Here is a 26,999-nt window from a genome sequence, read left to right as displayed (position 1 = left end):
GGATGAGTCAGTTTAATGGTGTCTGTTTTTCCCGCTTAATCTGTGTCTGTTCTGCTTGCCTTAAATAGCTTTCCATGGATTTGCTGGTTGCAGAATGTGGTAAAGATGGAGTGGGTGAGAATGGTCACTGTTGGTCTAGTTGCCCTGGTATGAATGAGGTGCACTTGGGGATGGTGGTATGAATGAATTAGTCTTTCCTGTGTGTGAATTTTAGTTCAATTTGTTTATTAATTTTCTGTATAATGTTGTTATGGCTATTGGGAGCTTGATTTATTTTAGAGTCCCATTAAAATGGGTTTTGTCGTTTGTCTGTGTTTAATAGATGCCATCTGTCTGTCTTATTCCTACAAGTGGAGCTGTAACCTGGCCGTGAAGGTTAATTGATGACCTTTTAAAAGAGGCCTTCCGGGGTGGCTCTATCTCTCGCTCACTCTTGTTCAGTCAGTGCGGCTGGTGCAGCCTAGCTCCTCGCACTTGCCTCCACTCACCACGCGTTTCATTCTACTGATGAACACACTGTTGGTTAACCATTACATTTACTGATTCATATTTATTTATTTAATAAACATTCTTTGTTAAATGTAGCGATCGGTGTGGGCTCCCTTTTATGTTACAATCACTGTACGAGCCAAGTGGTCTTAACAGTAGCAATAGTTAAAAATACACTGTACAGGTGTATTTTTAAGATATTTAAGTTATCACTTCAGTAAATATATCAAACATTACACTTATGACTGGTTTTGTGGTCCAGGGTCACATATAAGAAGAAAGCTTACACTGGCGAAACAGTAAAATCAACAAAGTCAAATTTACTCACCAGCATAATGACATCCATCAAGCAGAAGCAATACGAGCTGCATTCTTGAATTTTCCTGAGAGGCAACGTTTTTTAGATTTAAAATAATAATATTAATATTTAACTAGAGAAATGATTTGAAATATTTAAATTTAAATATAAGTTATTACAAAACAATATACAAAATTAAAGTAACTCTTTATATGCATGTACAGTTGTTAAAATGCACTCTATGGTGATATTGACCCACAACAAAGCTGAAATTTGGTTAGACGAAAAAAAAAAAAAAAGCCACAAGAAATTGGCTCAAAATCGTAGAGTGTATGTATGGCTTTAACAAATTTGCCCTAATTAAACACACCTGAACCAAATTATCAAGGTCTTCAGGTTGGTTGTGGCTAGAAGGGATACAACTCCGACCAGCAACTAACTAACAATGAAATTAATTTTCTACCTATTCGATTGCGTTTTTTTAACGTCTCCCAACCCTAAACTTAGAAACCTTAAAAAATAGTATTATTGTTGTACAATGTGATACAAATAACGTTTGATTTGTGCATGCCCAGTAGCAAAATATGTCTCCATTCTAGACTTTACCCTTCAGGTTTGCTTTTGAAACTTGCAGGTCAAGTATGTTAGAGCAGGTCAAAGCTAAACACTGCAGCATAATGGCTCTTACAGGAGCAGAATTGGACACTCCTGAGCTAAAACAATATGACAACAGCAAATTGGAGAAAAAAATAAACTTTCATAGCATGACTGTTTGTTGTCATTTAACTCAAAGCAACGTTACAATAGGATAACATCTTTAAATAGATAATATTAAGATACTGCAGGTAGTTTTGCAAGAGGTTTCCCCATTTAATCAAAGCTACACACAAATTTAGATTCAGAACACAAAGACATACTTTGTACACATGCATATACACTCATAAAACGCCTAAATTCACATGCACCAAGAACAACCATTTACATTTATTTCTAAAGATACGTAATGCAATATCTTTTGCATCTCTGCATATACTTCTGCATGTCCACTGTTACTCTCTGATTATTCAGATAGGTTAAGGATATCAAATCTAGCCTAAACCAAAAGGTACTCACCTCAGCAATGACCCAGAAGATCCCATTGTGGTTGTTCTTGGTTGAGGTTTAGTTTGTAGTTAAGTAAAATCTCACGAGAGGCAATAGTAACAATAAAACTCTTGTTTATTGGTTACAATACAAAGCAGTTTAATGAAAAAAAATCAGCTTAGCTACTCATTATATAATCAAATTTTTCAACATATTGGAGACGCTAAGTGTCCCTCGTTAGAGAATCATTTGTCCTCTACACTTCATGCAGTCAGCATCTATAGAGTAGTTTACTCCTCAGACCTTTTATACAACTTTTCTTCCTGCTGCAGACCCTCATGACACAAATAATTTCAATTTGTCAAAAAAGTTTATAAAATCAATAAAATGTTTGGCTTTGGTCAATATTGATATTGAGTAACGAACCAATATCTTGTGAAGGCAAAGATGCGTTTAGAATTTTTCCTCAAAAAATAATACATTCTCTGAATGGAACAAAAAAAATGTTGAAACAGTTAAAGGGTTAAAAGTTAAAAGGCCTACTGCAGGTTGAGCAAAATCTTATCAGGTTTTCTCAGTCATCTCATGTCTTTTGCAGTCATCTTATCTCTCTGTTTAAGAAAAAAATTGATTATTACAGTTCATTCAGCATGATTTGTCTGATGCATGATTTGAGAAAAAAAAAATTGATTCTTACGTAATAAAGCTGTGGTGCTGTCACCACTTGAGCTGTCAAAATTGAATGCAACATAAACTGGACTACAGTCTCACTTTAATATTTAAAAAAATAATTTTAGTGTAGTGACTATTTTATCATGCACAATTAATCCTTTTAAGCCAAGAACACACTACACGATTGTCAGGCCAATTATGGATGGAATAAGGTTTTATAATTTTAGAATAAAAAAAAAAACAGTAATTTTTACAAAATATTTAATTTTTAAATATTTAATATTTGCGACAGAGACCAGTGATTGAATGCGGCTACGCCATAGAGATGTGTTCACTGTCAATCATCATTCATCATTCATTTTGTAATTTAGTTTTTTTTTCTTGATTACAAGAAAAATACATGATTTGTTTCTTTTCATTCATAAGTTAACATTGGAAATGTATTTATTTTTTGCAGTTGAAAAAGTGCAGCTTAAATCTTGTCAGCAATTCTCTCATTTTAAAGACTTTCTAAAGTCTATTAAAAGTTAAGAAAAAAATTAGCCTTTAGACTACGGTCTAATTCAATTTTTTTTAACTTTTAACTTCTTGAAATTTGTTATGAAGAATATTAAATAAACTTTAGGCTAGGCAAATAAATATTCTACATAACAAATAGCATAGATATACTTCAAATTTTGTATAAATTCATAAATCATGAATATGAAAAAATAATATTATTCTATATATATTAATTATACATAATAGTTTTGTATCAAATGGATGAGGAAATTACAGTGCCTTGAATTTATTAAGTAATGTTTTATTTTGTTTGTTTTTTTGTAACTCAGGAAATGTAACGGGGAAAAAACAGTCTACCAATTATTTTTAATCGATAATTTTAGACATAAGCCTACTTAAGAAAACGTATGCATTATTGCTTGAATAAACATGTAAAAATAGCACTAGAAATTGTATAATTAAGGGAATTAAACATAGACCAAGGCACTTGAAAAGACATCATGACATGTCTCTTCTCAAGCATTAATTCCAAAAAGAAAGAGAAGCATCGGACTTAATGCAAAACATATTCAAGATATTCATATTCTAGCAGGACAGCTAATGCTTTCTGTTATATTAAGCACAAACTTAGAAAAGTTAAACAAACCTTAACACTTCAATTGGTAAAACAGGTTTCAAATAAAAGTGATGTTGTTGTCTGCGGTCTTGAATTTGGTGGGACGGGAGCATGGGTAGGTGCTGCGGTTTTTATGAGCTGTGTTTTTGTTTTTTGGTTTGCCAGAATTTGTCCAGTCCTGACTCGCCAGTCGTTAAATGAGTTGTTTACTGGAGTGATTCAGTCATTAGGTTTGTGCTCCTTTCCAACTGTCAAAGACTAAAATCGATAGAAAAGTCGATGGAAACTTTGAAGTTGAGCTCAGTCTAGTCGTGTAGTGTGTCCCCAGCTTTAGGGGCCACTGAGTGGATTAGTGCTTATGTATTTAATGAAAATTATTCTGTATTAGTCTTTGTAACAGAGACTTGTGCATATGTGATAACTAAAAGTGATATTCTATACAAATGTAAATTCTCTCATCATTTATTTTTTTGCCATTCCAGATGTATATGGCTTTCACAAACAAAGATTTTTAGAAAAATTATCCATCTCTGAGTCTGTTTGCATGACATGAAATTTCTGATGTGAAAGCACAGCACTGTTTCACAACACATTTATGTCATGCTTCGTATACATAAAGTGTAATCAACCTGTGTATGACAGTTGGCCAGAGGTGATGATTTGTAATTTAAAAAGTTTGAAATATTTGTATGTGTGTTTTTTACACACCTATTGTTTCACCTCAGAATACATTGATTCATTCAGTAGTGTTGTATTGTATAGATTCCCATAGTGTTCACTTCATCTGGTTTGGTTTTCCTATACCTTGCATTTTATGGACAAAAAAGGTCATTTTTTGCAAAAAAATCTTTGTTTGTGCTCATCTGAATAAGTGGAGTGCCCCTTTAAATAATAGTTTACTATGAAAAATGCCACTAGTCTTATCACTGTTTTTGACTAAACTTGTGTTTTTGATTCCACAAGTACTGGTGAGTACTTTTGTCTGTGATATATATGCAAACTCTTCAGGCTTATATTATAGTGTATAAGCATTTTATTGTTTTCTTGTAACATCCAAGTAATAGGTTTGCTATTGTTCAAGATGGTGTACAGTCAACACTTGAGTCTTTTTTTTTTTTTTTCCGGTTAAAATCTCTGTTAATAAATCACTAGACTGCTTTCAACAAAGACATATTTTTCATTAGACTAATTCCAAAACAAACTTCAAGGGGGGATTGAACCACCATATTTGTAGTTCCCTCATCTAATTTCTCCTACCATTGTTTGTCCTGATCTCATTTGCTGTCTTGGTCTTGCCCCGGTGTTCCACCACACAGATGAACTTGTTCTTCTTCCACTCATCAGGTGTAACTCTGATGGTGCTTGTCTTCTGAAAGGTCCCATCTTCATTGGGTAGAAGTTCACCAAGATCCACATCCTCATGATGCTGTTGTCCATTTCTCATCCAGGTGATTGTTACTCCACTGGGGTAAAAACCTGTAGCATGACATGTGACTGGAGATGAGGGAGACTTCTGCAGCAGAGACACCTGAGGAGAGACTGGAGAGAGAGAAAGAATTAAAGTGATGTTATGTTCTCAGCTGATATAAATGATCCAGAAATCAGATGTGCTTGGTCTTCAGTAACACACACTAAATAAACAACAGATGCTTCATCCAATCTCCATTTTCTCTGTTATTAATTTCCAAAAATACCACATAATCTGAAATGCGTAAAATAATCAAAACAATTGAAGGAAAGAAGTGTTGGGAACTCTCAGCTGAAAAAAATTTATAAATAAAAAAATATTTTATCATTGTAGAAATATTTTATCAATGACTTGAACACACGTTCAATGCAGTGTATGAAGTGACGTACCTGTTTTCTCCAGGCTGCTCTTTCCATACTGCAGATACTTTCGTAGCCACTCAATGCACACAGTGCTGTAGTAATGTTTGACAATCTCAAGTAAGGCCCTGTTATTGTTCCACTTATGTGTGGTGGGGATTCCTTGCTGCACTGGAGTAATAAATCTTAACTCCTTGAAATCCAAAAACACAAAGTCCTCTCCATCAAAACCAAACTGCTCGATTGCATTTGTTGCTCCAGTCTGATCATCCCACTCACAGCCATACAATTGCTGAAATATGTGAATCCCTGAGAAATAGACACAGATTGAATGTATTTGTATAAATAATTGATTCCTACAGTCAATCAGAAAATCCCACATTTCTGACAAAGACTCAAATGAATCTCATTGATCATATATTTTTTTGTTATATTTATAGGCTTTTTAATGCTGTTAATGTGACAGGACAGAAGAGTGGTGACAGAAGTGCCCTGGGCAGAGGGAGGGGAACAGAACAGCTAACGACCACAAATCAGGAATTGAACTCGGGTCGCCGCATGTACAGATGCGCTATATGTTGGTGCTAGGGCTGTCGCGATAACCGCAATATCGCAATACCGCGCTATTGACGTGCATAACCGCAGAGGAATGCAACAACCGCAGCAACCGCGATATTTGCCTGTTTTCTTTTTTCCTAAGGATTCGCCCTTCTCACTTAATGCCTATGTGCTGAATATTAAATTAGTAATAAGTTAATAATGATAACATAATGTGTTTATTATGAGGCTCAGTAGATATGCACTTAACAAGCCTAAACAGACAGTGAATGAGAGATCGACTGAGCATGTGCGATTACCTGCGTCTGTCTATCAGATCGAGTCAGGTATGTATGTGAAACTAGCTTGTCATGTCCAAGAAAAGTGAAATCTCTGTCTTAACATCGATGCTCTGCTGCTCAGCTGAGCCTTTAAAAGTGGCGATTAAAGTTAAAATGATTTCAACATCGTGTTTCATTACGTCTCTCTTTGATTAAATAAGCGTTTTTGAACGTATAGTTGAATGAACGGTTTAGAGACTTACTCAAAGATAGTCTCTTGCCTCCCTCCTGTGGCGTAACAATGAAACTGCAATGACTGACAGCTCGCCTAAAAGCACGCAGGTGAAATACTGACAGAAAGTCTCTCGTCCAGTCAAACTCGAGGGTGCGCGCTAACTGTTATACACACGAAGATTTCAGATGCAAAGCCTCTAAGTATGTCTGACATTTTTCTTCAAAATTTGCATTTCTTTCTGGCTAGGTTTCTATGTAAGTACTGTTTACTTCACTTCATATAGCAACGCGATTTGGTTTCGGTTTATTGATTTCTGAATATGACCTTACATTGTAACAGCCTACACACAATTTTATATATATATATATATATATATATATATATATATATATATATATATATGGCGGTAATACCGCATACCGCGCTACTGAGCCACTCAAAATTACCGCGAGGGAAATTCCTTAACCGCGACAGCCCTAGTTGGTGCACTAACCACAAGACTATCAGCGCCCACACATAATTGATCACATTTTTAATAGAGTAACTTAATAACATACAGGTTTGCTATAGTATAGACTATTGACTATTGTGAAAAACTGTGGAATTACAAACTGAAATTCCTAGAAATATTTGCATAATGTAAAACTATTTGATTTAAACAGTTTGAACACCTGAATTTAACTGTTTTATTTTCAGTCAAATCAGTGTAATATATTTTTGTTTGATAATATTTTTTCATTTTTATTTGGTATTGAGAATGTCGTAGTACTAATGAATATTTATGCTATAATTATATTTTTTCCCATCGAAAAATAATACTAATAATACTAAAAAAATTCTACATTTTCATCTCATCTAAAGCATCTCTATGCACAATTTTCACTGTTTCTAAATCAGAACGAGTTCATTTCTTACAAACAAAAAAAATAAACTAGTTTAAAAAAAGATCTAGATTAAAAAAGATTAAGACAAACTTTGTTGCTTTAGAAAGCAGCGTGAAGTTTGAAGAAGTTTTAAATTTGAATTGTTTTTAAAAGCTTAAAGTTTGACCACCTGAAATGTAACTTTGTTTTATTTTCAGTAAAATCGATGTAATATTTTTATTTGATAATATTTTTTATTTTGTATTTTATAGAGAATTTCATGGTACAAATTAATATTTATGCTATAATTACTATAAATTTTTTCTAATCATAAAAAAAAAATTAAAAATGTAATTTAAAAGCTTAAATTTGAGCACCTGAAATGTAACTTTTTTTTATTTTCATTAAAATCAATGTAATATATTTGTTCAATAATATTGTCTCTATTTCATTTTGTATTTTATATATTAATATTAATGCTTTAATTACAATATTTTTTCCTATTGAAAAATAATTTAAAAAAATCTTGAAATTTATGAAATTTTAATCTCCTGTAAAGCATCTCTGCTCACACATTTCACTTTTTCTCCTGTTTCTAAAGCAAAACCAGTTCATTTCATACAAAAGAAGAACTAGATTAAAAACATTGTCAAGACAGACTTTCTGTTGCTTGAGAAAGCAGTTTAAAAAGTGTGAAGTTTAAACTAGTTTTACATTTAAATTGGTTTTAAACCAATTAAGCTTAAAATTTGAGCACCTGAAATTTAACTTTTTTTATTTTCGTTAAAATCAATATAATATATTTTTATTTGATCATTTTTTTATTTTGTATTTTGAGAGAATGCCATGGTACTAATGAATATTTATACAATAATTATGATAAATAATGAAGACGTTATGACTATGATACGAAAAATAATAAATAATTTTTGAACATTTTCATCTCATCTAAAGCATCTCTGTTCGCACATTTCACTTTTTCTCCTCATTTGTTTCTAAAGCAGAACATGTTAATTTTTTTTAAAGCTAGATTTAAAAGATTGTCAAGAGATTGTTGCTGAAAAAAGCTGTTTTAAAGCATAAAGTTCGAAGTAGTTTTAAATTCGAATTACTTTTAACAGGCTCAAAATTTGAAAGTAAAGTCTTTGAGTGAATGAAGAAGACAGCAAAGACACAGCACAATCACTGTAATCTGACTCACGACTGACCGACTCTTATGAACTGCTCTGAATGATCAGTTTGACTGAATCTATCACTCTTAATGAAGTGGAGATCTGTTTCTGTGTTGTGTATTTTCGGATTGTATGACTAAAATCAGTGAAGTTACTGAGTGGTTGTTAAAGACGCACCTCAGGAAGAATGTCTCCCTCGGTAGAAACCGTGATTAAATAGTATGTTACATATGTGTCTAGGATGTGTGTGACAATGTGTGTGGGGGGGATCTGTGTGTCCTGCTGTTTTACCACCTTTTGCCAAAACTGAAACATACAATGTTTGTGTCATAAATATGACTACATTGTAAATGTGAAGTGTTAAAAATATCACAACCTTACTATCCAATAAAAAAGACAAAAGTAAACATTTCTGTCCTTAGTGGATATTGTGGTAGGTTTGTTACCAACTTACCTGTTGACTGGTTGAAGCGTTCCTTTGCGATTTGGATGTTGTTTTTGAAGATCTGATGCTGTCTAATATCAGTCTGAGTCTCTCTGTCCCAGTAATCTGCATCCACATTCTGTCTGATCCACTCTGTCTTTGGCACAACTTTCTTTGTGTTGCTGTCAAAGTACATAAACTGCAAATCATCAACCAGACCAACCACAGTGAACTCTGGGAAGTCAATGTCTCCAGACACAGCAGTGTAGAAGTATTTCAGAGAGTGTGTTCCTACAGACAGAGATACAAACAGAGACAATTGTAGTCATCATCTCAAATAAGGCATCTTCACATAAAGCCTGTTCAAAATTCACACTTTAAGTATTACATTAACAATCAACAATCAAAATTACATTAATCAATTAGGCTGCATTAAAATAATTTACGCCATAACAGGTGAAAACAGCTACCTTTATTGCAATATTTAAATTGACTAACAAAAAAATTTAAATACCACCCTGATTAACATTTATGTATTTATGTTCATATTCCAGATCTTCCAGAAGTTGCCTAAATTTTTATTTAAGACCTTGTCAGTTATTGAACTAAAAATAAAGCAAGATGTTCTGTATTTTTTTTTAGAACAATATTTACTCAGAAACTGACTTATTGGTCAAGTTTGCTAAAGACAGTAGTCATTTTGATTTCAGTTACTTTCAAAATATAACACAAGAAGACATACATCTAGAATTTAGATAAAACTATAAACTAGATTTGTTATAAACAGGAAGGAGTTTTCAAGATCTCACTTCGGGCAAAGACAAATGCAAGAAGAACAAATCTTTTCACACATTTCTCTGTTTGGGAGTTTTGCTTGTCTGGTCTCTTCAATATTTTAACAGATTCAATCAGAAAAGTACTGCAAGCGGCTTCAACATCCCCAACTCCATCATTAACCACTTCATCTTAACTTCAATTGTCTACCTTAACTTTGACTGCTACTGAAGAGCACCTCAGCAGCTGAGAGGTCCCCAAGTTCTGCCTCATTCCCTCTGAGCTTTTCAAAGCTCAAGCTGATTAAGGCCTACTTGAGGTCTACCATGGCCCAAGAGCGTCTCAGTAGAATTTCTATTAACATCATTTGATGCAGTTATTGACGACTTCGTTACAAAGAAATCCAGGCGTGTTCAGTTTTCGAAACTGTTCTGCAATTCTAAATATAATAGTATTTTTTGTACTTTTTTGTCGATTTGCACTTTAAGGTGAGACACTGCAGCTGAATAGGGTAAAAAAAAGTTTTCATCTTATCCAGTTGATTGGTTACATTGATAATTGCAAAAATGTTTTGTATTACAAGTTTTCTAAAATGTTATGTCTAATTATGAAAATGAGGAATTATATAATGAAATATGCACTTATTTGCATACATTTCTAATACAAAAATCAAAACGCTGGAAAATTCTACAAAATTCTTGTTAATTTTTTTTTACATATTAGAGTCAAATGTTTTTACAGAAGGGATTTTGGGTATCTTATTTTGTCACTCCATAATTCAAAATAAAATTCGTACAGACTGAAAACAATATATATTTTAAAATTTTGGGGGGAATAAAATCAAGACAATTTTATAGGAACACATCCCTCTGTAAAAACTTGCGGGATATAGTCAGGAATAAAAATGCTGAAGTTTGGTGTGTGTAAGTGTTACTGAAGTGGATATTTATGGCTCAGTGTAGGAGAAAAACTCATTTTGAGAAAACGGCCTTTAAAAATATGTATTGTAAATTAAATCTATTGACAAAAATAGATAAATTGCTATAAAAACCATGTCCTTTGGATGTTTTTTTTTCACTAATCTGAAAAGACACAACCAAAAAGCCCCAAATCTCAAACTTCACAGGTGCATAAAAAAAGTGTTTTTGCCTGCAGTGTCTGCATTTAATTTCTAATTAAACTTTTGTGTGATTCTTCAGGTAAGTCAAATGTATTTATTATTAAAAATTATTTACTACTTACTTATGTTAATACTTATCAGTATGTAATGTTATGTTACGTTATATTCCCCTTCAGTCGTTTCACTATGACGTTACATATGGGAACTCGCCTGAGAGACCAATCAGCTCTGAGCTTTATAGAAAAGGTCAATGAGAATTGGCGAGTGGAATTTGCATGCAACGCCACTCCCCATACATACGGGTATATGAGATGGCGGCGTGCATCCACTCATTTTAGCTTTTTGCTTCAGAGCCTCGACTCACGAGCTTTCATTCATAAAAAGAAAACTACTACCACTACGAAAGAACACTGTTCTACGCTGTTGCTGTTATCGTTGCAGCCGGTCGGAAAGAAGTTTATGCTGAACTGCTGCCGCTGTCATCACCAGCTGATCCTGTGAGCCGGCTAGACCAGCATTCTTGCATTCCAATGAGTTTATACTGAGTGCATGGTTTCTAAAAGAGCAAATTTCTCTCACACGGCTGTCTAGAGTATTCCCTCGGGATGTCTTTCCGGCCGTGTGTCTCTGGGTAGTGGTGACTTTCTCACTTCTCTGTTACGAACATGATCGCTGGCTCGTGTGTTGCTGCAAGCGCACTCTGAGCCGGCTTTTGTGGATGGTTCGCACATTCATTACGAGCATATGAACCATGGCTGCGAGAGATCCCTCCGCTCGTTCGCAAGACAGCAGCCTTCATCCTCTTCTCGGCAGTGGCCAATCTCGCGCTGTTTCCAGAACTCTCCGCCGGGCAACCCCCCGTGGACTTCCAGATCTTCACGCAGTCTCGTAGAGCTATCAAAGCATGACGCTCCCTCATCAGCGTGGCAGGCATCCCTTTGATGCTCCAGAGGAGGACGGAATGTTTATCACAACATCAGAGGCGGGGCAATCGGCTGTTGAGGCGGACGACCCTGCTGAGCGACAACCCTTCGCGGCTGCCACACTGTTGGGAGCGAACGCTGAACAGTTGGCCATGTTTCTCTGGACTGCCTGGGAATTTGGGTTGGACATGTTAAGGCATCTTCTCCCATCAGGCTGGATGATTGTTTTTTTAGGGGGTGGAACACCGCACTGCCACATCCCAATGAGACCTTTTTCCTCGGAGATGCATGAGGAGCTATTTAGGATGTGGCAGCCCCTCACATGGTTCGCTTTCGTCCTTGCTCCTCACCCCTCACTACCCTCGTTCGCGGATGTTCGGAGACATGGATGTTCCTCTCGTGAAGAGTGTGGTAATAAGGCGATGTACAAGAGGCATCATTGTGGAAAAAATTATTACTCATCATTTATTTACATTTGAACAAAAAGTGGCATGTCCAAAATTACTCATACCCTTCTCAATAATCAATAGAAAAGCCTTTATTGGCTATTACAGCAATCAAACGCTTCCTATAATTGCTGACCAGCTTTTTGCATGTCTCCATTGGTAATTTTGCCCATTCATCTTTAGCGATGAGCTCCAACTCTTTCAGGTTGGAGGGTCTCCTTGCCATCACCCTGATCTTTAGCTCCCTCCACAGATTCTCAATTGGATTTAAGTCAGGACTCTGGCTGGGCCACTGCAACTGTCTGCTAACCATTTCTTCACCACTTTTTCAGTGTGTTTTGGGTCGTTGTCATGCTGAAATGTCCACTAGTGCCCAAGGCCAAGTTTCTCTGTAGACTGCCTGATGTTGTTGTTGAGAATTTTGATGTATTGCTCCTTTTTCATGGTGCAGTTTACTGTGATTAGGTTCCCTGGTCCACCGGCTGAAAAACACCCCCAAAACATTAGGTTCCCACCACCATGTTTGACAGTGGGGATGGCGTTCTTAGGGTTAAAGGCTTCTCCTTTTTTACGCCAAATGAAGGCTACATCATTGTGGCCAAACAATTAAATTTTTGTTTCATCTGACCATAAAACAGAAGACCAGAAATCTTCTTTTTTGTCCAGATGAGCATTTGCAAAGGCTTTGTGTGCCTTATCTGGAGAAGTAGTGTCCTCCTTGGTCTGCGTCCGTGGAACCCATCGGTGTGCAGTTTCCGTTGGACTGTCTGCCTTGAGATGTTGCCACCAGCAGAGCCAGATTCATCAGGATGGTCTTGGTGGTGATCCTTTGATTCTTTTATACTTTTTTACTATCCTCCCGGCCAGCACAGGTGTCACTTTTGGCTTCCAACCACATCCTCTAAGATTTTTCACAGTGCGGAAAGTCTTGTATTAGGATGCTCTAGAACAGCTTGGACTATTTGGAATGATACAGAACTTTGGATTTTCCCATAGACTGTGACAGTTTGAATAATTTTGGACATGCCATTTTTTGTTCAAATGTAAATAAAAGCTGAGAAATATTTTTTTTTTACAGCCTGAAGTCTGGAACTCATAGACATCACCAGATTTTGGGTTTCATCCCTGGTGATGCTCTGCCAGGCCTCTACTGCAACTGTCTTCAGTTCCTGCTTTTTCTTGGGGAATTGTCCCTTCAGTTTTGTCTTCAGCAAGTGAAATGCATGCTCAAATGTACTCAGGTCAGGTGATTGCCTTGGCCATTACATAACATTCCACTCCTTTACCTTAAGAAATTCTTTGGTTGCTTTTGCAGTATGCTTTGGGTCATTGTCCATCTGCACTGTGAAGCGGCGTCCAATGAGTTCTGAAGCATTTGGCTGAATATGAGCAGATAATATTGCCCGAAACACTTCAGAATTCATCCTGCTGCTTTTGTCAGCAGTCACATCATCAGTAAATACAAGAGAACCAGTTCCACCACCACTACCACCACTATGCTTCACTGATGAGGTGGTATGCTTAGGATCATGAGCGGTTCCTTTCCTTCTCCATACACTTCTCTTCCCATCACCCTGGTACAAGTTGATCTTGGTCTCATCTGTCCATAGGATGTTGTTCCAGAACTGTGAAGGCTTTTTTAGGTGTCATTTGGCAATCTCTAATCTGGCATTTCTGTTTTTGAGGCTCACCAATGGTTTACATCTTGTGGTGAACCCTCTGTATTCACTCTGGTGAAGTCTTCTCTTAGTTGTTGACTTTGACACATACACCTACCACTTGGAGAATGTACTTGATCTGGCCAACTGTTGTGAAGGGTGTTTTCTTCACCAGGGAAAGAATTCTTCGATCATCCACCACAGTTGAAAGTGGATTCATCCTTTTGATTCTCATTGAATCAGACTAATTCTAAATGTACATTAAATTATTGAACTTTAATTATTTTTGCAATACATTTGTTGTTCTGTTCCGTTTATCCTGGGGATTATTGCTGCTCTTTCTGATGTTATCATCATCAGGGAGTTGCCGAGAACAGAACGATACCACCAATCCAAACTGTATGTTAATTGTCAGTCATTTTTTATAATAGTGATCCTGACAGAATTATTTTTAAATCAAAAAGAGAGTTTATGAGGAACTTACCACTGACTGGTTTGAAGTCTGAAAAACAACCAGAGAAATAGATTTTGAGTTAAGCAGTTTCACCCATCAGAGCAGCAAAACACAATATACTCAATATAGTCATGATTTGCTACACCTTAAACACAACACCAATGACCACCAACAACACCAATGGAAACAGAATCTGAAGAATATGATCAGATAAAACATCAGGGCCCGTATTCACAAAACATCTTAAGGCTAAAAGTAGCTCTTAACTCAGCGATTTAGGAGAAAATCTTAAAAATAATGGGTGTGTCAGTCCTAAATTTAGGACTCCTACATTTTTGTTCTAAGAGTATTTCAAAAAGCATTTTAGCGCTAAAACTAGCTTCTAAATCTGGGAAACATTAGGAGTAGTGAAGAGGACTCCTAAGTCACTAAGACCAAATTACAAACTAGGCTTATCCTCTCTCCTAAAAAAAAAAAAAACATCACCGAAATTCTAATTGTTTCCACTACAAAAACCATTACAAATATTACAAACCATCAACTTTTAACCATTAAAATCATAATAGTTTCCTGTACTGTTTTTTGGGACATATTCCATCAGAATTTAGTGGTTTTACCAAGTCACCATTAGAAGGTGACCAATTATCAGTAGAGATTAACACAGGCACCATTACAGTTACCATTAAAACCAATGGAATTTCTATTTTAACCAGTAAAAAACTGACAAAATTTTGTAATGGTTTCCTTTTTTTTTTTTTTTTTTTTTTTTTAGCAGGGCTAAAGTGGCTGTTGCCGGCTATCTGCCTTGGATGTAAACATTTTAGGCACATGTTGCATTTATTGGCACACCTTTGTTTTTCCACGTGTCTTTGTTTTAGTTTTGGAGGTTATCCATACTCAAAATTTTCCATTGATTACACCCTTGTTTTCATTAACATGTTGGATATGTTCTTGAGTCCAATTCGGTTTTCTTTTATGTTTGCATGTCTTACTATCAGCCATGATTATTCTAGGCGGTCAATTAAAATGTTGATAATATGCATATCTAAATTGTTTATAAGAAGCACACATGTAAGAGGCTGACAATTAGCTAAACATATACTTGTTTAATTATTGACACTAAATGACATTAGTGGCAACATCTTTATTTTTCAACCTTTATTTGAATATGGCAACATAATATCGCCCTCTACAATATTTTATGAATAAATCTCTGACATAGACTCCTCCCCATCAGCCAATCACTGTGTGCATAGTTAGTTAGCATGCTGACATCATCCATGGCAACAAGGTCAACTCCGTCCTTACTCTTAGCTTAAGACTTCTCTCTTTTCCTTAGTAAGAGTTTGTCTCAGCAGCTTTGTGAATAGGTTTTAAGACAAAACTCTTAGCTAAAAACTTTTACTGCTATTTAGGAGAACTCTTAGTGACAAGATAAAATGTTTTGTGAATACGGGCCCTGATCATTAATCAACATTTTTGAAGATACAAAAACATGACATATTATGTTTGCAGAAGTAAAATCAAAATAAATGATCTCCACCAATGTTGTTGATGGTCTTCTCATCGAGACTCATCAATCTTACCATTATTAATCACAATCATTAATTACCATCTGTCACTATCTTTCTAAAGGTTTTGCCCTGGTGTTCGACCACACAGCTGTACTCATTCTTCTTCAGATCATCAGGTGTAACTCTGAGGGTGCTCATCCTCTGAAAGGTTCCATCTTCATTGGGAAGAAGTTCACCAAGATCCACATCCTCATCATGATCTTGTCCATTTCTCTGCCAGGAGATTGTTACTGCTTTGGGGTAAAAACCAGTAGCATGACATGTGATTTGAGACGAGGAAGACTTCTGCTGCAGAAACACCTGAGGAGAAACTGAAAGAGACAAGATGATTAACCCTCTGTTTGGATTCCTGTTACACCTTTGATGTTCCCAGACAAAAATGACCAGACTCCAAACAACTGCTTACAAATCTCTCATAATTCTTTTTTATCACCAAATATTGCATTCAATCTTTTTGTCAACTTGTTTTCTTTCATTTAGGACTGGTTTTGTGTTTCTATGTGCATCTGATTAATCATAGACCTCATTTGGTACCTCATTTTTTTGAGTGAAATAATATTTTTTGCACTGTTTATCACACTAGTGTGCTTTAATTTTAATTGGGAAGTTTGCTTTTAAATGCTTTAATTTTGTACAAAATTGCACAAAGTCACACTTGTCAAAAATGGCTGGCCATTGAAGGTGAATGGGGAAGAATGAAAGAGAAACAACTAGTGTTTAGGAGCATGTTGCACTTGCAAATAGAAAGGCCTTGGACCTGTTTGTGTGCTGGTGTTTTTTTGTTTTTGTTTTGTTTTGTTTTTCTGTCACAATGGTCATATATAGGGAGGTCAGGATATACAGTGCCTTGCAAAAGTATTCATACCCCTTCATTTTATTCACATTTTGTTTTGTTGCAGCATTATGTTAAACTGCTTTAAATTAGTTTGTTTCTCCACATCAATTTACACTCCATAAACCGTAATAATGACAAAGCAAAAACCATATTTGCAAATTTTACAAATTTATTAAAAGTAAAACACTGAAAAGGGTACATTGCATAAGTATTCATACCCTTAACTCAGTAAATAGTTGAAGCAGTTGGAGGCTACATGCTTCTGTGAACCTTCAATGCAGCAGATTCCCTAGATCATTGCCTTAACGCAAGTCTATCGCTGACCTCTACAGGCAGTTATCTTGACCTCAGGACTTGGTTTTTGCTCTGATATGCATTTTCAGATGTTAGACCTTTTCTGAGAGGTGTGTGCCTTTCTAAATCATACTCATTCAAATGAATGTGCCACAGTTTAACTCCACTCGAAGTGTAGCAACATCTAGAAGCAATATTAATGCTCCTGAGCTGAATTTTGAGTGTTCCAGAAAAGGGCATGAATACTTATGCAACTGGAATTTGCAAAGTTTGCAAAGTTGCAAACCTGTTTTGTGCTTTGTCATTATGGTGTATGAGATGTAGATTGATGGGAGGGGGGGGGGGGGGTAATTTAAAGCAGTTTAACATAATGCTGCAACAAAACAAAATTTGAAAACAATGAATGGGGTATGAATACTTTTGCAAGGCACTGTATATATAACTGAAATATAGCAGTTTTGGTTTGTTGTAGCATGAAATGTTATAATGTAAATAATCTTAATGTGTTTTTGTATGTCACGATGGTCAGATTTAACAGGGAACAGCATAAGTGTTACTTTGAGCCCCTTTTCAGAAAATAAAAGTATTTCAAATTTGCTTTTGTGCAATTTTGTACAAAATAAAAGCATTAAACATTTAAAAAACAATAATGAGATAAACAGTGGAAACTTTCATATTTTTTTTTATCTCATATCTTAAAAAGTTTGCATAAAAATGCTTTTTTTTTTTTTTTTTTCAAAAAACGAGGTACCTACTTTCAGATAAATGAGGCCTACGATTAATCAGATGCAAATAGAGACACAAAACCAATCATAACTAGTATTTCTTGGGGAAAAAATATATTCCCTGAATCAATTTGATCTGAACACAATCGGAGGGTTAAAAAAGATGAAGTGAGATCAGACAAAGCCTACAAAATTCAAATAAAATAATTTGCTTTACATGTCTTCTTATAATCTGAGCACAGTTCATATCAATAGCTTTATCAGATCATTATAAAAAGCTAATTTTAAAGTTTTATTGAAACCTTATTTTCTCTGTGTTCATAAAAAATTTATTCTTAAGTTATTTTGGATTATTGTTTCACACTCTCCAGGCTTCACGATTAAATGAAAATTCAATTTGCTTATATGTTGAGTTGTTGTATGATAAAAAGCCCTCATAAATTCCAAATTATGTATAATAATATACTATTCTGCTGAGAAATACATATGTTCACTTTATTTTGGATTACCTGTTTTCTGGCAGAACACTAGATAATGTACACAGACTCCCAAAATGTAAAATATGCAGGTTTATAACATAAATATCTCCTGCATGGTATTTACATTTTGTTCTCATTTTTAAGCAGATAAATGTTGTGTACTCTATTTCTTGCTAAAAATCTGAATGCAGTTATGATAAGCATTGACTATACAGTGCTACAGTGATCCAGCATCTGATATTATTACCTTTTCTCTTGTCCTTGCCATAACCCACATCCTTCTGTAGCCACAATCTTAAAGACTTGTTGATTAAGCAGAAAATATTGCAGTCTTCTTTTCCTACACAAAACCAAACATCCACATGAAGATGAGAGCAATTCCTAACTAATGGAACTGGTTGGTACTAATAAATACAAGCATCCAGGAAAAGTGAATAGACAAATATGACGGCATACACAGTGGGGCACTTAAATAGATGAGAGAGGCCTGTAATTTTCATCTTAGGTATACCTCAACTATGAGAGACAAAATTAGAAAAAAATCCAGACAATCACATTGACTTTGTTTGTTATTTATGGCTGATTTTTAAAGAACTTATTTGCAAAATATGGTGGAAAATAAGTATTTGATCACCTACAAACAAGTAATATTCCTGGCTCTCACAGACCTGTAACAATCAGTGTCACATCTGACTAAAAAACATCATTTTGTGTTGCATTAAATGCAGCTTTTCAGACACAGATTGCTATGCGGTTGCTCAGCGTTCTGTATAGTTTCTAAGGCATCGCTAGGCATTTGTACTTTGAAAAGCTTGCCTATATGGGTTTTAGACATGAAAAATAGATCAAGTGAGTAATCTCAACTCTTTTTAACTTGCCCACAAACAAATTAGCTGAAAAAAATTTGTGAAGATATGCTCATGGATGGAGCCTAAAACTAAGTACAAGTAATTGAGTAAATTTACAACTGCTCCAGTGCTACCTTCATTTCTGCACAAACAATTACAAAAATGTTTGTGATGATGCAGCATAAGATACATTATCAACAAAATATTTAAGCTAATGTAACATTAGCTAAATGGCACATTTTATAAAGTTCATTTAGTGTTTTATTTAAAAGTGTCACAAGATGATGTCGCTTTAATAATTTGTTACATAGATTAGGTCCACTTTAATGGTCTTGGTCGATTACATATTGGCGCAGAATAAACAGCAGCCAATGCGCATGCGCTGTAATCACACAGTGAAACCGAAAGTTGACCGAAGCTGTACCGATGTTGAAAAGACTCATCAATCTTCCCATTATTAATCACTCTTACCTTCTGTCACTATCTCTCTAAAGGTTTTGCCCTGGTGTTTGACCACACAGCTGAACTCATTCTTCTTCCACTCATCAGGTGTAACTCTGATGGTGCTCGACTTCTGAAAGGTTCCGTCTTCATTGGGAAGAAGTTCACCAATATCCACATCCTCATCTTGATCTTGCCCATTTCTGTGCCAGGAGATTGTTACTGCTTCGGGGTAAAAACCCGTAGCATGACATGTGACTTGAGATGAGGAAGACTTCTGCTGCAGAAACACCTGAGGAGAAACTAAAATAATAAAATAAAATAATTTGCTTTACATGTTTTCTTATAATCTGAGCACAGTTCATATCAATAGCTTTATCAGATCATTATAAAAAGTTAATTTTAAAGTTTTATTGAAAACTTATTTTCTCTGTGTGCATACACAATAAAGTCTTAAGTTATTTTGGATTATTGTTTCACACTCTCCAGGTTTCACGATTAAATGAAAATTCAATTTACTTGTATGTTGAGTTGTTATATGATGAAAAGTCCTCACAAATTCCAAACTATGTATAATAATATACTCTTTTGCTGAGAAATACATATGTTCACTTTATTATGTATTACCTGTTTTCTGGCAGAACACTTCTTAAACTAGATAATGTACACAGAAATGTAAAATATGCAGGTTTATAACATAAATATCTCCTGCATGGTATTTACATTTTGTTCTCATTTTTTTAAGCAGATAAATGTTGTGTGCTCTATTTCTTGCTAAAAATCCGAATGCAGTTATGATAAGCATTGACTATACAGTGCTACAGCGATCCAGCATCTGATCTTATTACCTTTTCTCTCCAGAGTGTCCTTGCCATAACCCACATATTTCTGCAGCCACTCAATGCATGTATTCTCCAGATATGCTTTCAGTTGCATTGCCTCTACTCTAGTGGAATCCCATTTGATTTTAGTAATCATAGCTTGAGGAACAGCAGCAATCCAGGTGAGAGTGCTCTTATCCAGGCTGATGAAGTCTTCTCCATCATAACCATAATGTATGTATCCTCGTGTGGAGCCATCATCATCCAGTTCACAGCCGTACATCAGCTGGAGTGTGTGAACACCTGAGAATAGAAAATCAACACATATTATTATATCACACTCACCATTCCTCATTTCCTCTAATTCAATCTTAAAGACTTAAATATTCCAGTCTTCTTTTCCTACACAAAACCAAACATCCACATGAAGATGAGAGAAATTATTATGAAGCAATGGAACTGGTTTCTACTAATAAATACAAGCATCCAGGAAGTGTCTGCTTAAAAACAGCTTTTCAAACACTGCTGTGGTTGCTAGGCATTCTGTATAGTTTATAAGGCATTCCTAGGAATTTGCTATAATGACCTGAATGGTTGCTAGAGTGTTCTGGTTGGTTGCTAGGCAGTTGCTATGTTGTTTTATTCAATAAGTGGATGCTATGTGGTTGCTAGGCAGTTGCTAGGGTACTCTGGGTGGTTGCTAGGCAGCTGCAAAAAGCGTAAAGTTTGAAGTAGTTCTAAACTTTAATTGCTTTTAAAATCTTGAAATGTAACTCTTCTTGTATTTTTTGAAGGAATTTCAAGGTACTAATGAATATTTATGCTATAATTACAATCAATTTTTCCCATTGAAAAATAATTTTAAACATCTAATATTTTCATCTTATCTAAAGCATCTCTGTTCACACATTTCACTTTTTTTCTCATGTTTCTAAAGTAGAACCAGTTCATTAATCTAAAAAAGACTGGATTAAAATGACTGCAAAGACAAACTTTATGTTGCTTGAGAAAGCAGTTTAAAAAGTGTGAGGTTTAAAGTTGTTTTAAATTTGAATTGGTTTTATAAGCTCAAAGTTTGAACACCTGAAATTGAATTTATTTCATTTTCACTAAAATCAATATAATAAATTTTTATCTGATTATACCTTTTCTTTTATATTTTGAGGGAATTTCATGGTACTAATGAATATTTATGCAATAATTATGATCTATTTTTCCTATAATAAATAAAAAAGTAAACATTTTCATCTCATCTAAACCATCTCTGCTCAAACATTTCACTTTTTCTCCTCTTTTGTTTTTAAAGCAGAACCAGTTCCTTTTTTTCATAAATATTTTGAGCCATAAAATAAGTAAATTGTAAAAGATTATCAATGTAAAATGTTAAAAAAAATATTACTACCTTACTATACAACAAAAAAGACAAAATTAAACATTTCTGTTCTTAGTGGATATTGTGGTAGGTTTGTTACCAACTTACCTGTTGACTGGTTGAAGCGTACCTGTGCGACTTGGATGTTGTTTTTGAAGATGTGATGCTGTCTAATATCAGTCTGAGTCTCTCTGTCCCAGTAATCTGCATCCACATTCTGTCTGATCCACTCTGTCTTTGGCACAACTTCCTTTGTGTTGCTGTCAAAGTACATAAACTGCAAATCATCAACCAGACCAACCACAGTGAACTCTGGGAAGTCAATGTCTCCAGACACAGCAGTGTAGAAGTATTTCAGAGAGTGTGTTTCTGGGGAAAGAGATACAAACAGAGAGAATTTCAGTCATCATCTCAAATTCACATAAAGCCTAGCTGTTCAAAATTCACACTTTAAGTGTTACATTAACACTAAAAAAAATAATTAGGCTATATTAAAATAATTTACGCCATAACAGGTGAAAAGTTACCTATATTCCAAAATTCAAATTGACTAACAAGAAAAATGCCACCCTGATTTACAAAAGGATTATAGCTTTAGTTGTTTGTTGTCCCTGTAATTATGTTCATATTCCAGATCTACCAGAAGTTGTCAGTTATTGTACTAAAATTTAGCAAGATATGCTGTATTTCTTAGAACAATATTTACTCAGAAACAGTCTTGTTAGTCAAGTTTGCTAAAACACAGAAGTAATTCTGATACCAGGTACTTTCAAAATACAACACAGGACATACATCTGGACTCTAGATAAAACTATAAACTACACTGTAAACAAAAACTGTAGAAATTACAGTATTACTGGCAGCTGGTTGCCAGTAACTTACTGTAGATTTAAATTTATGCTATTTACTGGCAACAGTTTGTTCAAAGTTAATTGAACATTAAACATTAACAAGTCTTTATCTTTACAGAATAAAACTAAAATAACAGCCTCATGCAAAGCATTCTGGGAACCAAAATCTGAAGGAAAAAAAACTGAAAAAGGTTGATGAAGATTTCTGGTTCCCAGAATGCTTTGCATTAGGTTGTTATTTTATAGTTTTATTCTGTAAAGACAAAGACTTGTTAATGTTTAATGTTCATTTAACTTTGAACAAACTGTTGCCAGTAAATAACATAAATTAAAAATCTACAGTAAGTTACTGGCAACCAGCTGCAGAACTACAGCAAATTTTTTACAGTGTATGGATTTATTATATATAGGTAATTTTTCACTTCAGGCAAAAAGAAATTCAAGAAGAACAAATCTATTATTGAATATATTACTTGAAATATCTCCAACAATAGAACAAAGAAAGTCAAGGCTATAATAATTATTTGTACTTGATTCATCTATTTAACAAGAATATTATAATTATTATTATTCATTTGTGCTACAGATTCAGTCATATGAAAGGAATTAAATGTAATAAGATTCTGGCATTGTAGGTCAAGTAAAAAAATATTGCTTTCAAATTACATGATTTTATGCATAATAGTAAACAGAGAACAGAAATGTTTAAACAGAGTAATTTTACACTTTTATCCACTAAATGAGCTCATTTCAAACTTGATGCCTGCTACAGGTCTCAAAAACGTTGGCACGGGGGCAACAAAGGGCTGAAAAAGAGAGCCCTGCGTCCCAATGTTCTTAAGTACTATTTTGGTTTAGAAAAAGTACACACTTCTGAGTGTGTAGTAGAAGAGTAGGCAAGCTTTGGGACGTACTAACACGTCACACAACTTTGTCTTTACCCTGTCACAGAAACTGGCCTGTCAATTATCTTGTCAGAGTTAACATCCTCCACATTTAATATGCGGTCCTCGGGAGATTTCTGGACCCTGAATTTCATTTGCTAAAATTTAAAAAAAAGTTCCCTTTGTCCAAATGGTATGAGATTTTGTAAATCAGTCAACAAATAAAAAATTTAATTGGAAGGATAGCTTGATTTTATGTTTGTGTGAAAAAATACTCAGGTTTGTGGTCTTTGGGGACTCCGAAAACAAAATGCAATTTTGTAATAAAATAATAGTTAAAAAAACAAAACAAATGTTTTCCTGTTTATTCCTCATGTGTGCAGTTTTTGGAGGATTTAGGATATTTTTAAAATATATATAAATTAATAAATAAATATTTTTTAAAGGATTTTATATATATATATATATATATATATATATATATATATATATATATATATATATATATATTTTTTTTTTTTTTTTTTTTTTATTTCACATGGTTTAGTATAAGATGTTTGCCCATCTTTTGGAAAATCCAGTTTTAAATGTAAAAAAAAAAATAATAATACTTTTACCAGTATGTGGCTGCAGAGCTTGCTTTTTGCTATTTGAGTTTTTTTCAGTTGAGTTCATATCTACATATTATGAAACACACAGGACTACATTTGGAGACCATAAAAACTGCTCTCTTTTAATTTGTCAAAAAAAAAAAAAAAAAACAGATGTTGTTGTTGTTGCACTCTTATGTTCATGTTGTGTACTGCTACTCAATATGTAATTGAACTGGTTTTGTTTCAGTACAAAAAATGCTACACTTTGACAAAAAGTATTTTTAATTGTTATAATATTTTGTAATTTCATATATATATATATATATATATATATATATATATATATATAACATCTGGCAAATTCTGACTTGATGTTACTTTTATTAGAAATGCCATAGATGTCTCCCAGAAGATAATAAGACGATGCACAAGAGGCATCATTGTGGAAAAAATGATTAGGCCTACTCATCTTTTATTTAAATTTGAACAAAAAGTGGCATGTCCAAAATTATTCATACCTTTCTCAGTAATCAATAGAAAAGCCTTTATTGGCTATTACAGCAATCGATCATATAATTGACATATAATTGACATAATGACATTCTTGGAGCACTGGACAGTAAAAGCTCTGTGGTTTTGGTGTTACTAGACCTGACCGCTGCATTTGACACTGTGGATCATGCTGTCCTCATCTCACGACTTCAACACACTGTCGGACTGCAGGGCATGGTTCTCAGATGGTTTTCTTCATACCTCACAAACAGGACTTTTTCAGTAATGCTTAACGACCTCTCCTCCTCAGCCGCCCCTCTGTCATCTGGTGTTCCACAAGGATCAATTCTTGGTCCTATTCTGTTCTCACTCTATATGCTGCCACTTGGTCAACTCATCTCCAGTCACAATGTCCGTTTTCACTTTTATGCAGACGACCTTCAGATCTACCTTCCTGTGGTTCTGAATAACCGTTCTGCACTGGACCCTCTCCATAATTGCATCCACAACATCAGAGAATGGCTTTCCCAGAATTTCCTTCACTTGAATGATGGAAAGACTGAGTATATCCTGTTCACCCCGGACTCACCCAACAGTTCCCTCACTTTTGGTCCTCTTACACCTCAGTTTGCTCCGACAGTGCGCAACCTGGGTGTTATTTTTGACAGTGGTTTGATTTTTGGTAAACAAATAAATGCAGTCGTAAAGGCAAGTTTTTACCAGCTAAGGCTCCTCAGTAAGGTCAAACCATTCTTGTCCCGAGCTGACCTTGAAAAGGCTGTCCATGCCTTTATCAGCTCGCGGATTGACTACTGTAATGCCCTCTACACTGGAATTAATCAATCACTTCTTAATCGGCTTCAATTGGTGCAAAACGCTGCAGCACGTCTCCTCTCCAACACCTCCAAACGCTCTCACATCACCCCTGTCCTTCACTCTCTCCACTGGCTTCCTGTGCGGTTCAGGGTGGAGTTTAAGATCTTGATGTTCGTGTTCAAGGCCATCAATGGTCTGGCCCCTGCCTACCTCGCGGAGTTGGTTAAGGTCTACCAACCAGCAAGAACTCTGCGCTCCTCTGAACACATCGCACTAGTTACGCCCAAGTTCAACTATAAAAAGTTTGGAGGCCGATCATTTGCCGTCCAGGGCCCTAAGCTGTGGAACGCACTTCCGGCACAGCTTCGCAGTAACACTGAGTTGTGTGTTTTTAAATCACAATTGAAGACACATCTTTACAGTCAAGCTTTCGACACGTAGCCACTGACTCGATTGCTGCTTTATGTTCCTTTTTGTGCTTGTATTTATTGTTGTCTGTTGTGATTCTTGATCTTATTCTGGAAAGCGCCCTGGGCACCTTTCTGGCTGTTGTAAGGCGCTATATAAAGAAAAATTGATTGATTGATTGATTGATATAATTGCTGACCAGCTTTTTGCCAGCTTTTGGTATTTTTGCCCATTCTTCTTTAGCGATGAGCTCCAACTCTTTCAGGTTGGAGGTTCTCCTTGCCATCACCCTGATCTTAGCTCCCTCCACAGATTCTCAATTGGATTTAAGTCAGGACTCTGGCTGGGCCACTGCAAAACGTTAATGTTTTTGCCTGCCAACCATTTGTTCCGCACTTTTTCAGTGTGTTTTGGGTTGTTGTCGTGCTGAAATGTCCACACTAGTGCCCAAGGCTTTTGCCATTTGGCTTCCGTCCGGTAATACTAGTAAACAGCAATCTATTGAAATATATCAGCTAAAGTGAAAAGGAAACGCCGTTCTGACGGCGTCTTTCCATCCATTTTGACCGCTCCCAGCGATTAGACGCGCAAGAAAAAAAAAGCGGCGCTGGCTTGTATTTTCAAGACGCGGCATGACCGCAGTTCTGGACTGACAACTTTTACTCAAGTTAGAAGTAAGAGTGTTTTGCACATTAACATTATACACACACACACACACACACACACACACACACACACACACACACACACACAGACAGACAGACAGACTGATTGATAGATAGATAGATAGATAGATAGATAGATAGATAGATAGATAGATAGATAGATAGATAGATACAGATGCTTTATAATATTTCACAAACATTTCGCAGAAATATTTTGACTTCTACATAGCTCTGTTTCAGAGAATAAAAGACAATAAATTATAAAATTTAAATAATCCACTTACTTGCGAAGACAAGATGACACCCCATGAGCAAAAGCATTACGGTCCTCATGGTTGCTTTATCACAAGAAACTTCCCCCTAAGTTTTTTTTTTAAGATTAGTTAAAGTCTCGGTGGTCGTCGTCGACTATGAAGGGCGTGCACAACTACTTCCGTCTTTTACCCTGCGTCCCAATGTGCGCACTTACCACCCTGCCCCAAATAGTATTGAAAATCACTACTATCACAGAATTTAGGATAGACAGTA

At 35.2% G+C, this 26,999-nt stretch overlaps 1 protein-coding gene across 3 annotated transcripts; it reads right to left on the bottom strand.

The window, feature by feature from the left end:
• Nucleotides 1-2,005: 2,005 nt before the first annotated feature.
• LOC141289542 (uncharacterized) lies at nt 2,006-26,893 on the bottom strand. 3 transcript variants are annotated; one of them, XM_073821657.1, is made up of 11 exons: nt 26,756-26,893; nt 21,871-22,131; nt 20,418-20,693; nt 19,600-19,872; nt 18,528-18,620; nt 15,986-16,258; nt 14,404-14,421; nt 9,029-9,289; nt 5,517-5,795; nt 4,917-5,198; nt 2,013-2,481 (listed from the first exon to the last, which is right to left on the bottom strand). In XM_073821657.1, the coding sequence occupies exons 1-11, from the start codon at nt 26,802-26,804 to the stop codon at nt 2,474-2,476; spliced, it is 2,073 nt and encodes a 690-aa protein (XP_073677758.1). In that variant the 5' UTR covers nt 26,805-26,893; the 3' UTR covers nt 2,013-2,473. The 3 variants fall into 3 exon arrangements, with proteins under 3 accessions (XP_073677759.1, XP_073677757.1, XP_073677758.1); XM_073821656.1 differs by having other exon boundaries at nt 2,008-5,198; XM_073821658.1 differs by lacking the exons at nt 18,528-18,620; nt 19,600-19,872 and having other exon boundaries at nt 2,006-5,198.
• Between the last annotated feature and the right edge of the window lie 106 nt (nt 26,894-26,999).

This window comes from Garra rufa, chromosome 17, assembly GCF_049309525.1.
Source record: "Garra rufa chromosome 17, GarRuf1.0, whole genome shotgun sequence".
NCBI classification, from domain to species: domain Eukaryota; kingdom Metazoa; phylum Chordata; class Actinopteri; order Cypriniformes; family Cyprinidae; genus Garra; species Garra rufa.
This window is presented reverse-complemented; position numbering and strand designations above follow the sequence as displayed.

Excerpts from the sequence above, each read along its gene's own strand:
- LOC141289542 (XM_073821656.1), bottom strand. The coding sequence starts at position 26,804 with ATGAGGACCGTAATGCTTTTGCTCATGGGGTGTCATCTTGTCTTCGCA. Across the intron at positions 22,132-26,755 it reads GTGTCATCTTGTCTTCGCAA|AAACACACTCTCTGAAATAC; the intron begins GTAAGTGGATTA and ends CTCTTTCCCCAG. Across the intron at positions 20,694-21,870 it reads ACGCTTCAACCAGTCAACAG|GTGTTCACACACTCCAGCTG; the intron begins GTAAGTTGGTAA and ends TTCTATTCTCAG.